Source organism: Ambystoma mexicanum, chromosome 2q (genome assembly GCF_040938575.1).
Source record: "Ambystoma mexicanum isolate Mex_15411 chromosome 2q, UKY_AmexF1_1, whole genome shotgun sequence".
Taxonomy (NCBI): Eukaryota; Metazoa; Chordata; class Amphibia; order Caudata; family Ambystomatidae; genus Ambystoma; species Ambystoma mexicanum.
The window spans coordinates 345,092,892-345,107,377 of NC_090924.1; the positions used below are offsets into that span (position 1 = coordinate 345,092,892).

The window sequence follows — 14,486 nt, forward strand, 5'->3', positions numbered from 1 at the left end:
GGAGGGCTTCTCCACCAGCCAGGTTTCTTGGAGGCACAAGACATCAAAGGCCCCCAAGTCTTGGTTTTCTGGGTTGGTTAAGTGAACGTGTCCTCCGGTGTTCCATGAGCCCATACTTAGAGCTTTTTTGGAGACATCTTCCATTTCTTACTGGGCTGACACAAACCCTAATATGTCCTTAGGTTGTAGTTGCTATCTGCCGGTGTTTGTATTTAGGGCTGCTTGTAACCATTTCCATGGGCCCCTCGGGGTTCTCTTGTCACTTTTTTCAGATGATGCGCCTCTAGGTACACTATTCTTGCTGTCGAATCGCGCAGATCCTTTTGTTGTCTCCAATTTGTCCCGATGTGGCGAAGTTGCTTGGAAACTAGTAAGTCGTTTGCGTTCATAAATTGTCGAGTATTTTCTGTCGCTTCTTTTATTTTCACTCTCGTTCCGTGAGCGATATTTGGTAGGTAGACACCTTTCTGGCTAAAATCTGTTAAGTCTTTGACAGTTGTTCTCTCAAGATCTCAAGTTTGTCTCGTGTCGCTTAGGATTATAAAGTTCTTCAGTTTTTGATGTATAGTGATGGTTTTTTGTCCGACTATCGCTGGACTCCTCATGTGACCCTGGCAATTCAAAGAGAATAAATCTGGTAGCGCTTGAGATCGTTGAAAACTTCTAGCGGGACATCTTGAAGTGCGACAGCTTTGATGTGAAGGTAGGCTTTTGCTTTTTGCTCTCTGTGATAGGGCTCCATTAGAGTGAAATCTTCTGTTCTTAGTGATCGCAACTTGTCTATTTTACCGAGTATTCTGAGCACTGATTTTCTATTTAGAACCATGTAGCTATCTTTACACAATGATTGTTCCAGTTTAACGATGCGAGCTTCCCTTGTAGGTTTTTCAGCAATCTTTGGCCGTGGGCAACGTGTCTGACTAACCGGTGAGGCTCCTGATAGCTACTGTTTTCGTGCTTGTGGGAGCTCTGACGAGTTGCTAGCCTCGAGACTCGAGGTTGGGGCGCCAGTTGATTGCACACCGGATATTGGTGCACCTCGGGCATCAAGCTGGCAGGGAACGGGTTTAGTCCATGAGGAGCTGTCAGGGGATAACTGAATAGCGGCTTTGTTGCTGGTTGCCAATGTCATCCCTGAGGTAGCAGGACCTCGCGCTGATATGTCGTTCGAGCAAATTCCTTCCAATGATCCTTCTGCTTTGGCATCAGGCTCCCAATGTTGCATTAAGTCCATTTAGGCACCAGATGCTAAAAAGTCGCCAGCTGACCGTGGCGATTTGGTGAGATCCAAGGTCACTTGGTCGCCCCTGCTGTTTGCTTGTTGATTAGCTGAAAAAGTGGAAGTTGGTTGAGTCTTTAGCCGAAGATTGAACAACTAAGATGTTTCCGTTAGTTTTGACTGATTGGCCTGAACCAGCTAGTCGCAAAGCCACTTTGTGTTTTGTGCTCGAGTCATGTTTCAGAGTAGGTTGAGAGACAGATGAGCCCAAGTTTGACAATGGGCTTGTTGCTCGAGTCGCTCTCGAGACTGTTTTATTGAAGATCGGAGCGATTCCAAGACAAGGATTGTCAGTAGATGTCTGCGTTGCTTTTCCGATGCCGACTACTACATCCGGGCGGGTCACTGTTTTGGCGTTTAGTTTAGCTTCTAAACACGCAAGTTTAGATTGCCATAGGGCCTGTTGTGCTGTGTTTTTAGTCTCTATAGCTGTTATGTAGCCCTCAACAAAGATACGTTTTGAATGCATCATTGCAAGCATTGTTGTATTGTCTTTAGTTGAGTCATTAATTGCTTCATAAAGCTTGCTGGGCCAGAGCAATTGTTATTGCTGACATTACCTGTCAGAAGGTCCGATTTCTTGTTTGAGGAGTCTTTTTGTGATTCTGCAGGTAGTTCGCTTAGTCTTCTGTTTTGGGTGAGGTCCGAGTGGCCTCTGCGCGGTTATTGGATAAAAGAGAAGAAGTTGACATTGCAGCCAGGTGACTGTCCTCTACATCTGGAATTTGCAATGATGGTAGTTTCTTTACTCCTGAGTTTTTTGGGTTTAGGCCTGTGACTTCATGATTCGTGCACATCGATGTACTTTCCAGTTCAGGTTGCTGAAAATGGACTTTAGCTCATGCTTGACGGGTCATCTAGCCCACAGTGACTCCTTCCTGTTGAGGGGACCAGCGGGCTGATGATGTAGCCCCGCCTCCTGCACGGTTAAAAACCGAGCGTGGATAAGTCAAGAGTGCCTCTTTCGCTTTTTCAGCACCAGAGTGGCTTTGTTCTTTTTGCCCCTTATCTGGTTGGTTGTTTGGTAGCCACAAATTGCCGCCCGTTTCTTGACTCGCCAGTTGAAGATCGATTGGCGGGGGACTTGAAGTTCTGCTTTGAGATAGAAGGGAGTCATCATGGTTGCTAGAGTTGTCGTCTGTTTTCCTAGACTTGTTTGCCGGGGGCATTTCGTCGATTGCCTCCAGAATTTCTGCATCAGACAATTCTGCGTCTGTGTCCAATTTACAGTTACATTGCTTTTTGAAGAAATTGAATAAGGCGCTTGAGATCAGTGGATTTGGTAAAGGATTCTTCCCGGAATCGGTTTTCTTGTTTGAGCCGACTTGTTTGATCTTCAGAACTTTAGGTGTAACGTTTTTTTCACCTCTAATGTCCGGTTTTTCACAGTTCAGGGCCCCTTGTGCTTTTCCCCTTCCTCTTTTTTGTATACTCTTCTTTTCACTGTAGAAGCTGGGATTTTTTTGGGCGTCGGTGCCTCTGTGGTGTGCCTCAAAGGATCGGTATTTGAACAATCATTACTGGTCCCCTTTGATGTAGATAGTTTGTTTTGTTCATCCTGATCAGCATCAGGTTGCAGGACGTCTAATGCTGAGATGACTGAGTTTGAAGATAACTTTCGATCTTTTGTAACTGGCTCAAGATTTTGAGAGAGCGTATTTGGTATGGCCACCACGTCCACATGTATTTGGGCCGTTGCACTGAAAAATAAACTGCCAGATGGGCTGTGTGGTTTTACAGGTTGTTCTGTTTCCTGGATAAAGTCCCGGTTAGGTACCGTCTTTGGTATTGTCATATGAACTGTACCCATCTGCGAGTGCACTCTGAACGGTATGTCTGTAAGGACGTGGTTGAGCTGCCCTTGTTCAATATTTTGACTGGTTTGTTGTTCAAGGACCGCCATCTTAGCCGTGGCGATCAAAACTCTGTCCCCAACACTCCTCCACTAACCTCTCTCCGAAGCGGAGATCTGGCGAGCGGGAGGAAGCGCAGGGGAGTCACTAACTGAATGCGATGCATGGGGAGGTGCATGAGGAGCTGGTGTGGTGAAGACAGGTGTTACCCGCCGACCCGCATGTGGGTGGTGGCATGGCATAGTCTGGTGGCATGGTGGTGGCATGGCAGATCTAATGCCGGATCTCGGATCCGGCGAGAGCCGGACCATTAGCCAGCGCTAGAATCATGCTTCACTTACTTGAAACTGTTAAAGCTCATAACAGGATAGGATGTGTGCACTACCCATTACCCTGGGATGGCCTCCTGAGATTGACTATGCCATGCCACCACCCACATGGAGAGATGAGCTGTGAATGATTGGCCAGAAGATAGACAGACAGTCAAAACACAGGGGAGGAGAAGAGGTGCATAACTCTCAACTGAAATGCTTTTGGCTGGTATCACCCGCCTTGCAGTCAGAGGACTCACCCACCAAGCCCCCTATATGCCCATTCCATTCACTTCAATTGGCTCTCACTCGCCCCAAAACAAACTAGGTGTTTTCACTCGCCTTGGCGACATAAAAGCAATGGGGGTGAATAGGTGTTAAATGGCTGAAAGGCATTTATCTCCTAATGTGTTGGGGTGGGGAGGGAGTTGTTATCATCCCCACCCCCATACTTCTGCCGTCAATAAAGGGGAAAGAAACGTGTTAAGTTATACAGTTCATATGTTCCAAGATGGGGCTAGGCTCGATAGTGTATGAGAGCTTTTGAAAGCAGCAGGTGTGAAAAGGGCTCAATTACAAAAGACCTATGAACAGGGATAGCAGGGCGGAGAAGGGCTGCTGCAGATTGGTCTTGTGTGAGAGAGCCAAAGCCACCGGCAAGCAAGTACCCCCTTTCCTCGAGCCATCAAGTATCCATTGCTGGTGGTCGCGTGACTTTGTGCTCACAGGTTCTATTTCCATGTTTTCTGTTTTTACTTTAGTATTCTTAGAACTTAAGGGTGTGAGATCATTACATTATTGTTTGTCTATGTCCTTGGACTATTTTAACTGTTTGTAATGGAAATGAATGTTTTTAAAGTGTGGCAAAAGAACTTACATGATGAGGCCAAATTGTTAACTGCAATTATAAAGTTGGCATTTCACCACCAGTTAAAAAATGTGTAAACGGTTGTTTTCCTAGTATTTAAAAAAGTAAACTGTTATTTTCCCAGTATTACTGTAAACAAAAATGAATATCACGTTTGCCATGCTCACTTCGATATCTTCCCCATAACACGCCAACGGTTAGGAAATTGCCTAAATCCTTTGTACCTTTATAAAAGGAACGGAACACGTTTACACGTCGTGGGCTTCAGGTGCTCCAGGGATTGATTTGAATAGCTGTGCAACAAAATGGCAACTCGACCCGATGACCACCCGGTGTTGGCACGTGAACGTGGCGGCCATCTTGTTTGGCATATTGGTGCCTGGACATCAATAAAGCCAGCTGCACGGCCTAAGTGAAATGCTCTAATACTCAGTGCCATGGCGACCAGCATCCCACCCAACCGATTTGTCATGACACCGACCACCCTCCAGCGGCCAAACTTGCTTGGGGCCCTTGAAGAGAGAAGGAGGGGCCAGCAGCGCAAGGTATGAGCAGCACACAGTTCTTTAAGTGGGGTGCGAGAGGGCTTCAATGAGGGGCGTGGCCTAAAGTGGACAGAATCTCCGGAAAAGGCCGAGTCCTGCCCCAACCAAAATAATACATAACTCGGTGTCTCGGTCAGACAATGATGACTGTCTCACACCCAAATGATTGCAGTCACCCAGTTATGTATGTTGTATGTGAGGCTCCCCCAACATTCTGCAGCACCTGCGAGGTTGATTTCATGAGAGAAATCAGTACATTTTCTCATACAAATGAATAGGGGTTATTATTATTTTAGGTAAGATAAAGTGAAAAATATCAATATTTTTAATTGGCAAATCTGGAGTCTAGATCCTGCCTAAATCGGGAGGGTTGGAGCGTTCATTCATTTTCATCATTTGTATAGCTCCTTGCACCATAATTATGGTCCCAACACAGACATGCCAACATTCTGAAGCCCCTGAGAGGAGACTTCCCCACAGAAATCGTGAGAATGTAATTTTTCCATAGGATTACATTGGCAATAGTTATTTTAGGCGGGAGCCAGTAAAAAAAAGTGCTATTTTTAGTTGAAAAATCGGGAGTCTCCCACCTAAATTGGGAGGGTTGGTATGCATGCCAACGTGTTGTTGGTTGAATGCCCATGGAAGAACCAAAGCCCAAAGTATCGGAAATGGAAGGTGCTATTATCCGTGTGCATTTTAGACTGTGAGGAATTTGCCCATCTGCACAGTGGGTGTGCGCTCACCTGGGCTTTTTTGAAATTTTGAAATTAAATTGAATGTGTGGGGCTAATGTGCACACATTTTCCTATGCTCTCCACATGACATACGCATTGACCTGTGTACTCTGGGTGGATACAGCCCTCGGGTGCAGCCCCCTGTCATATTTAGTACGCCATGTCATCTCAGTAAGGGGAAGGGCCAATCTTCCCCTTGCCATCCCCTGCCTGATTAACTACGGCTCCATGGGTGTCAGTGATTAACATACAAATAGAATGTACTTCAAATAGGCCCAAATGGGGCCTGGCTGCAGAGGTTAACAAAGGTCATAGGAAATACCCAACAACCTTTCATATGCAACAGTGTCGACTTGAAGCCAGCTCCCGCCCTAGTATCAATTGAGAGTGTGCTGTCATGTCTGAGACTGCGTATTTACAGTAGTTCACCCCGCAGGAGGACCCCATTCATAAGTTACGAGCATGTGGTTTGTAGGGGTCAGAAAGTCTGGGCTCGCCGCAACTTAAAAAAAGACCTGCCATTTTAATCAGGAACTACAGAGAGCTCCATTAACCAGAGAGACCCTTTGATCCACAGCAGAAAACAAGATGGGTGGGACTTAGTATTACGTGTTTTCCCCCCTTTACCTTTTCTGTTGCAAAGCACTCTGGTTATGACCTCAGGCATACAGGCGATTGTTGATGGGGACCCAGGATTGGTTCATAAAGGTAGGCTTTAGCCTGTATCAATCCCTGTGGTTTGTTTGGCTTTAAAAGTGGGCCAAGCCCCTCTTTTGGCTGATCATCAGAAGGCTTTAGCAAAACAGAAAGGTGATGGCTGGAAGGTTTTGAATTAATCATAACCACGGGCAAAGCTCTGGGCAACCCTCCAGACCATCGTTATTCAGCCTGCCAAGCCATTATAGAAGGGGAAAAACCATATGCAAATCAGGCTTGGTCCTACCCCAAAAGGGGCAGACCAGCCCGAACTGCTAGGTCACACCCCTTCTGCACGAGACCACAAGCATCCCCAGACATGTTTCAGCCTTGTTGGGCGTCATCAGTGAGGAGTAGCTTGCGTCTCTAGGCCCGGCAGACTCAGGATCCACGTCTGGGCATACCCGTCCCACTCGGGGTGACTTTAGCAAAACAGAAAGGTGATGGCTGGAAGGTTTTGAATTAATCATAACCACGGGCAAAGCTCTGGGCAACCCTCCAGACCATCGTTTTTCAGCCTGCCAAGCCATTACAGAAGGGGAAAAACCATATGCAAATCAGGCTTGGTCCTACCCCAAAAGGGCCAGTCCAGCCCGAACTGCGAGGTCACATCCCTTCTGCACGAGACCACAAGCATCCCCAGACATGTTTCAGCCTTGTTGGGCGTCATCAGTGAGGAGTAGCTTGGCTCTCTAAGCCCGGCAGACTCGGGACCCACGTCTGGGAATACTGTCCCACTTGGGGTGACTTTAGCAAAACAGAAAGGTGATGGCTGGAAGTTTTGAATTAATCATAACCACGGGCAAAGCTCTGGGCAAACCTACAGACCATCGTTTTTCAGCCTGCCAAGCCATTAAAGAAGGGGAAAAACCATAAGCAAATCAGGCTTGGTCCTACCCCAAAAGGGGCAGTCCAGCCCGAACTGCTAGGTCACATCCCTTCTGCAAGAGACCACAAGTATCCTCAGACATGTTTCAGCCTTGTTGGGCGTCATCAGTGAGGAGTAGCTTGGGTCTCTAGGACCGGCAGACTCGGGACCCACATCTGGGCATACCCGTCCCACTCGGGGTGACTTTAGCAAAACAGAAACGTGATGGCTGGAAGGTTTTGAATTAATCATAACCACGGGCAAAGCTCTGGGCAACCCTCCAGGCCATTGTTTTTCAGCCTGCCAAGCCATTTCAGAAGGGGAAAAACCATATGCAAATCAGGATTGGTCCTACCCCAAAAGGGGCAGTCCAGCCCGAACTGCTAGGTCACATCCTTTCTGCACGAGACCACAAGCATCCCCAGACATGTTTCAGCCTTGTTGGGCGTCATCAGTGAGGAGTAGCTTGGATCTCTAGGCCCGGCAGACTCGGGACCCACGTCTGGGCATACCCGTCCCACTCGGGTAACTTTAGCAAAACAGAAAGGTGATGGCTGGAAGGTTTTGAATTAATCATAACCACAGGCAAAGCTCTGGGCAACACTCCAGACCAACGTTTTTCAGCCTGCCAAGCCATTACAGAAGGGGAAAACCCATATGCAAATCATGCTTGGTCCTACCCCAAAAGGGGCAGTCCTGCCCGAACTGCTAGGTCACATCCCTTCTGCACGAGACCACAAGCATCCCCAGACATGTTTCAGCCCTGTTGGGCGTCATCAGTGAGGAGTAGCAGAAGGGATGTGGCCTAGCAGTTCGGGCTGGACTGCCCATTTTGGGGTGGGGCCAAACCTGATTTGCATATGGTCTTTCCCCTTCTGTAATGGCTTGGCAGGCGAAGAACGGTGGTCTGGAGGGTTGCCCAGAGCATTGCCAGTGGTTAAGATTCATTCTAAACCTTCCAATCATCTCCTCTTTGTTTTTGCTTTATCACCCCGAGTGGGACGGGTATGCCCAGACGTGGGTCCCGTGCCTGCGGGGCCTAGAGACCCAAGCTACTCCTCAATGATGAGCCCCAACAAGGGCGAAACATGTTTGGGAATGCTTGTGGTCTTGTGCAGCAGGGATGTGGCCTAGCAATTCGGGCTGGACTGCCCCTTTTGGGGTGGGGCCAAGCCTGATTTGCATATGGTCTTTCCTTGTCTGTAATGGCTTGGCAGGTGAAGAACGGTGGTCTGGAGGGTTGCCCAGATCATTGCCAGTGGTTAAGATTCATTCTAAACCTTCCAGCCATCACCTCTTTGTTTTTGCTTTGTCACCCTGAGTGGGACGGGTATGCCCAGACGTGGGTCCCGTGCCTCCTGGGCCTAGAGACCCAAGCTACTCCTCACTGATGAGCCCCAACAAGGGCGAAAATGTTTGGGGATGCTTGTGGTCTCGTGCAGAAGGGATGTGGCCTAGCAGTTTGGGCTGGACTGCCCCTTTAGGGGTGGGGCCAAGCCTGATTTGCATATGGTCTTTCCCCTTCTGTAATGGCTTGGCAGGCGGAGAACAGTGGTCTGGAGGGTTGCCCAGAACATTGCCAGTGGTTAAGATTCATTCTAAACCATCCAGCCATCACCTCTTTGTTTTTGCTTTGTCACCCCGAGTGGGACGGGTATGCCGAGACGTGGGTCCTGTCCCTGCTGGGCCTAGAGACCCAAGCTACTCCTCACTGATGAGCCCCAACAAGGGCAAAACATGTTTGGGGATGCTTGTGGTCTCGTGCAGAAGGGATGTGGCCTAGCAGTTCGGGCTGGACTGCCCCTTTTGGGGTGGGGCCAAGCCTGATTTGCATATGGTCTTTCCCCTTCTGTAATGGCTTGGCAGGTGAAGAATGGTGGTCTGGACGTATGCCCAGAGCATTGCCAGTGGTTAAGATTCATTCTAAACCTTCCAGCCATCATCTCTTTGTTTTTGCTTTGTCACCCTGAGTGGGACGGGTATGCCGAGACGTGGGTCCCGTGCCTGCTGGGCCTAGATACCCAAGCTACTCCTCACTGATGAGCCCCAACAAGGGCGAAACATGTTTGGGGATGCTTGTGGTCTCGTGCAGAAGGGATGTGGCCTAGCAGTTCGGGCTGGACTGCCCCTTTTGGGGTGGGGCCAAGCCTGATTTGCATATGGTCTTTCACCTTCTGTAATGGCTTGGCAGGTGAAGAATAGTGGTCTGGAGGGTCGCCCAGAGCATTGCCAGTGGTTAAGATTCATTCTAAACCTTGCAGCCATCACCTCTTTGTTTTTGCTTTGTCACCCCGAGTGGGACGGGTATGCCCAGACCTGGGTCCCATGCCTGCTGGGCCTAGAGACCCAAGCTACTCCTCACTGATGAGCCCCAACAAGGGCGAAACATGTTTGGGGATGCTTGTGGTCTCGTGCAGAAGGGATGTGGCCTAGCAGTTCGGGCTGGACTGCCCCTTTTGGGGTGGGGCCAAGCCTGATTTGCATATGGTCTTTCCCCTTCTGTAATGGCTTGGCAGGCGAAGAACGGTGGTCTGGAGGATTGCCCAGAGCATTGCCAGTGGTTAAGATTCATTCTAAACCTTCCAGCCATCACCTCTTTGTTTTTGCTTTGTCACCCCGAGTGGGACGGGTATGCCAGACGTGGGTCCCGTGCCTGCTGGGCCTAGAGACCCAAGCTACTCCTCACTGATGAGCGCCAACAAGGGCGAAACTTGTTTGGGGATGCTTGTGGTCTCGGGCAGAAGGGATGTGGCCTAGCAGTTTGGGCTGGACTGCCCCTTTTTGGGGTGGGGCCAAGCCTGATTTGCCTATGGTCGTTCCCCTTCTGTAATGGCTTGGCAGGTGAAGAACAGTGGTCTGGAGAGTTGCCCAGAGCATTGCCAGTGGTTAAGATTCATTCTAAACCTTCCAGCCATCACCTCTTTGTTTTTGCTTTGTCACCCCGAGTGGGACGGGTATGCCCAGATGTGGGTCCCATGCCTGCTGGGCCTAGAGATCCAAGCTACTCCTCACTGATGAGCCCCAATAGCGGCGAAATATGTTTGGGATTCTTGTGGTCTCATGCAGAAGGAATGTGGCCTAGCAGTTCGGGCTGGACTGCCCCTTTAGGGGTGGGGCCAAGCCTGATTTGCATATGGTCTTTCCCCTTCTGTAATGGCTTGGCAGGCGGAGAACAGTGGTCTGGAGGGTTGCCCAGAACATTGCCAGTGGTTAAGATTCATTCTAAACCATCCAGCCATCACCTCTTTGTTTTTGCTTTGTCACCCCGAGTGGGACGGGTATGCCGAGACGTGGGTCCTGTCCCTGCTGGGCCTAGAGACCCAAGCTACTCCTCACTGATGAGCCCCAACAAGGGCAAAACATGTTTGGGGATGCTTGTGGTCTCGTGCAGAAGGGATGTGGCCTAGCAGTTCGGGCTGGACTGCCCCTTTTGGGGTGGGGCCAAGCCTGATTTGCATATGGTCTTTCCCCTTCTGTAATGGCTTGGCAGGTGAAGAATGGTGGTCTGGAGGTTTGCCCAGAGCATTGCCAGTGGTTAAGATTCATTCTAAACCTTCCAGCCATCATCTCTTTGTTTTTGCTTTGTCACCCCGAGTTGGACGGGTATGCCGAGATGTGGGTCCCGTGCCTGCTGGGCCTAGATACCCAAGCTACTCCTCACTGATGAGCCCCAACAAGGGCAAAACATGTTTCGGGATGCTTGTGGTCTCGTGCAGAAGGGATGTGGCCTAGCAGTTCGGGCTGGACTGCCCCTTTTGGGGTGGGGCCAAGCCTGATTTGCATATGGTCTTTCACCTTCTGTAATGGCTTGGCAGGTGAAGAATAGTGGTCTGGAGGGTCGCCCAGAGCATTGCCAGTGGTTAAGATTCATTCTAAACCTTCCAGCCATCACCTCTTTGTTTTTGCTTTGTCATCCCGAGTGGGACGGGTATGCCCAGATGTGGGTCCCGTGCCTGCTGGGCCTAGAGACCCAAGCTACTCCTCACTGATGAGCCCCAACAAGGGCGAAACATGTTTGGGGATGCTTGTGGTCTCGGGCAGAAGGGATGTGGCCTAGCAGTTTGGGCTGGACTGCCCCTTTTAGGGGTGGGGCCAAGCCTGATTTGCCTATGGTCGTTCCCCTTCTGTAATGGCTTGGCAGGTGAAGAACAGTGGTCTGGAGAGTTGCCCAGAGCATTGCCAGTGGTTAAGATTCATTCTAAACCTTCCAGCCATCACCTCTTTGTTTTTGCTTTGTCACCCCGAGTGGGACGGGTATGCCCAGATGTGGGTCCCATGCCTGCTGGGCCTAGAGATCCAAGCTACTCCTCATTGATGAGCCCCAACAAGGGAAAAATATGTTTGGGGATGCTTGTGGTCTCATGCAGAAGGGATGTGGCCTAGCAGTTCGGGCTGGACTGCCCCTTTTGGGGTGGGGCCAAGCCTGATTTGCATATGGTCTTTCCTCGTCTGTAATGGCTTGGCAGGCAAATAATGGTGGTCTGGAGGGTTGCCCAGAGCATTGCCAGTGGTTAAGATTCATTCTAAACCTTCCAGCCATCACCTCTTTATTTTTGCTTTGTCACCCTGAGTGGGACGGGTATGCCCAGATGTGGGTCCCATGCCTGCTGGGCCTAGAGATCCAAGCTACTCCTCACTGATGAGTCCCAACAAGGGAAAAATATGTTTGGGGATGCTTGTGGTCTCATGCAGAAGGGATGTGGCCTAGCAGTTCGGGCTGGACTGCCCCTTTTGGGGCGGGGCCAAGCCTGATTTGCATATGGTCTTTTCTCGTCTGTAATGGCTTGGCAGGCAAAGAATGGTGGTCTGGAGGGTTGCCCAGAGCATTGCCAGTGGTTAAGATTCATTCTAAACCTTCCAGCCATCACCTCTTTGTTTTTGCATTGTCACCCCGAGTGGGACGGGTATGCCCAGACGTGGGTCCCGTGCCTGCTGGGCATAGAGACCCAAGCTACTCCTTACCGATGAGCCCCAACAAGGGCGAAACATGTTTGGGGATGCTTGTGGTCTTGTGCAGAAGGGATGTGGCCTAGCAGTTTGGGCTCGAGTGCCCCTTTTGGGGTGGGGCCAAGCCTGATTTGCATATGGTCTTTCCCCTTCTGTAATGGCTTGGCAGGTGAAGAACGGTGGTCTGGAGGGTTGCCCAGAGCATTGACAGTGGTTAAGATTCATTCTAAACCTTCTAGCCATCACCTCTTTGTTTTTGCTTTGTCACCCCGAGTGGGACGGGTGGGCCCGTGCCTGCTGGGCCTAGAGACCCATCCTACTCCTCACTGATGAGCCCCAACAAGGGCAAAACATGTTTGGGGATGCTTGTAGTCTCGTGCAGAAGGGATGTGGCCTAGCAGTTTGGGCTGGACTGCCCCTTTTGGGGTGGGGCCAAGCCTGATTTGCATATGGTCTTTCCCCTTCTGTAATGGCTTGGCAGGCGAAGAACGGTGGTCTGGAGGGTTGCCCAGAGCATTGCCAGTGGTTAAGATTCATTCTAAACCTTCCAGCCATCACCTATTTGTTTTTTCTTTGTCACCCCGAGTGGGCTGGGTATGCCCAGACGTGGGTCCCGCGCCTGCTGGGCCTAGAGACCCAAGCTACTCCTCACTGATGAGCCCCAACAAGGGCGAAACATGTTTGGGGATGCTTGTGGTCTTGTGCAGAAGGGATGTGGCCTAGCAGTTCGGGCTGGACTGCCCCTTTTGGGGTGGGGCCAAGCCTGATTTGCATATGGTCTTTCCCCTTCTGTAATCGCTTGGCAGGCGAAGAATGGTGATCTGGAGGGTTGCCCAGAGCATTGCCAGTGGTTAATATTCATTCTAAACCTTCCAGCCATCACCTCTTTGTTTTTGCTTCATCTGAAGGCTTCACCAGAAGCAGAAGGAAGAATTCATCATTGGACGCTGGCTGAAGGTACAGTCTGCCTTAAATCTTCCGCCAGTGAAGGAAGGCCAGGACCTCCAAGAGGGAAGCAAGACCCCTCCCATAAACATCTCCCAGGGAACAGAGCGAGATACCAAATCCAGAGGACACTCAAGCAGCTCCAGAACCGGTACCCAGCCAGCACACAGCGTGCCCTGCTAGGCTGTGCAGCAAGCTTCCTAGGTGGGAAGTGTCAGAGAGTCTCTGAACCCAAAACTAAGGACAAGGCAGCTGCCGGCAACACACTCCCCAGCTTTGAGCCATCTGCCGTAAAGGACGACACAAGCCCAGTGAAGAAGCTAGGAGAAGTGCATAGACAAGCATCTACCGACATCCGTCCTAAAGGAAATTTTCGAGCCTGTCGAGTCCCTCGATCTGCAATCGACTGCAACGCTGACTGTTGTTACGTCACAGTTGCTTGAAGCCATCCGAGATGTCTCGACCAGTGCTTCAGAACCACGAACCAGCACTAAGATAATGATTCCTGACCCGAGCTGCTCTGTAGGCCAGCCTGCAGCCGTCCATCCAGCTTCGCTCGCTGAACTGTTTGCCGTCTGATACCTGCAGCTGTCTCCCGACTTGACCTCTGTCACAGAAGCTGCAAAGGGCCCTGTAACTGACTTGACCCTGTTGAGCACCAGGACCACCTACAAGCACAAGGCACATTGTGGTTCTGTCCCCCTGGTCGTTCTCCGAAGGCCCGTAGAGACATTATAAGACCTATTGCTCAGTTTGTGCTGAAGCCAAGTACCCTGGAACTGTTGCGATTATTTACTATACCGACCACCCTCCGGTCAGTATCCAGAGTGCATCCCTCTGAATTCCTTTACAGGATGGGTTGTATTTTGTAGTGTTGCTAGAACTATCTGTTGTGATAATAATAAAGCAGATATTTGTATACAACCTTGACTGGACAGTCCCTTTTATCGTTGGGTAATTGTATTTTCGCAGTGTTGCAACTAACCATCGATCCACGACCTTTCAGAAATAAGCCTGCCGTTCCGTCCATGTTACCAAAATTGAACAAGGAGGTTTATAATTTGCTTGTGTTTCCAATCTATTCGGATCCCTTCGGGTGTACTAGAGGTATGGGGCTGATTGATGGTTTAGAAACCGATATTCTGCCCTGAACTACTGGTGCCCCGTAAGTTAAATCGTCACACCGCCATTAAAGTTATGAGAGGGTGGCCAGGACCCTGCTAGTCAACCATGTCTGAATGGCATGTGGATGGGTGGAAGGTGGTATACTATCAGCTAAGCAGGTGGATGTGTGTGAGGGTATAGACAGTTATGTGTGTAGCTACAGTTCGAATTGTTTGTCGTGACAGGTAGCTGCTTTCTAATGGTAGGGGTGTTGTGCAAAAGTGTTTGAGTTGTATGGGAAAGCAGATGTGTGTGGGAGTGAGGCAGTGACTT

The 14,486-nt window shown here is 49.9% G+C and overlaps 1 protein-coding gene across 1 annotated transcript in view; it reads left to right on the forward strand.

The window, feature by feature from the left end:
• The first annotated feature begins 4,698 nt into the window (after positions 1-4,698).
• Positions 4,699-14,486, forward strand: part of TEX47 (testis expressed 47) — a 937,506-nt gene continuing 927,718 nt past the window's right edge. Inside the window, exon 1 of the mRNA XM_069647358.1 lies at positions 4,699-4,856. Within this exon, the coding sequence (XP_069503459.1) occupies positions 4,749-4,856 (108 nt within the window). The 5' untranslated portion in view covers positions 4,699-4,748. The remainder of the gene's footprint in view (positions 4,857-14,486) is intronic.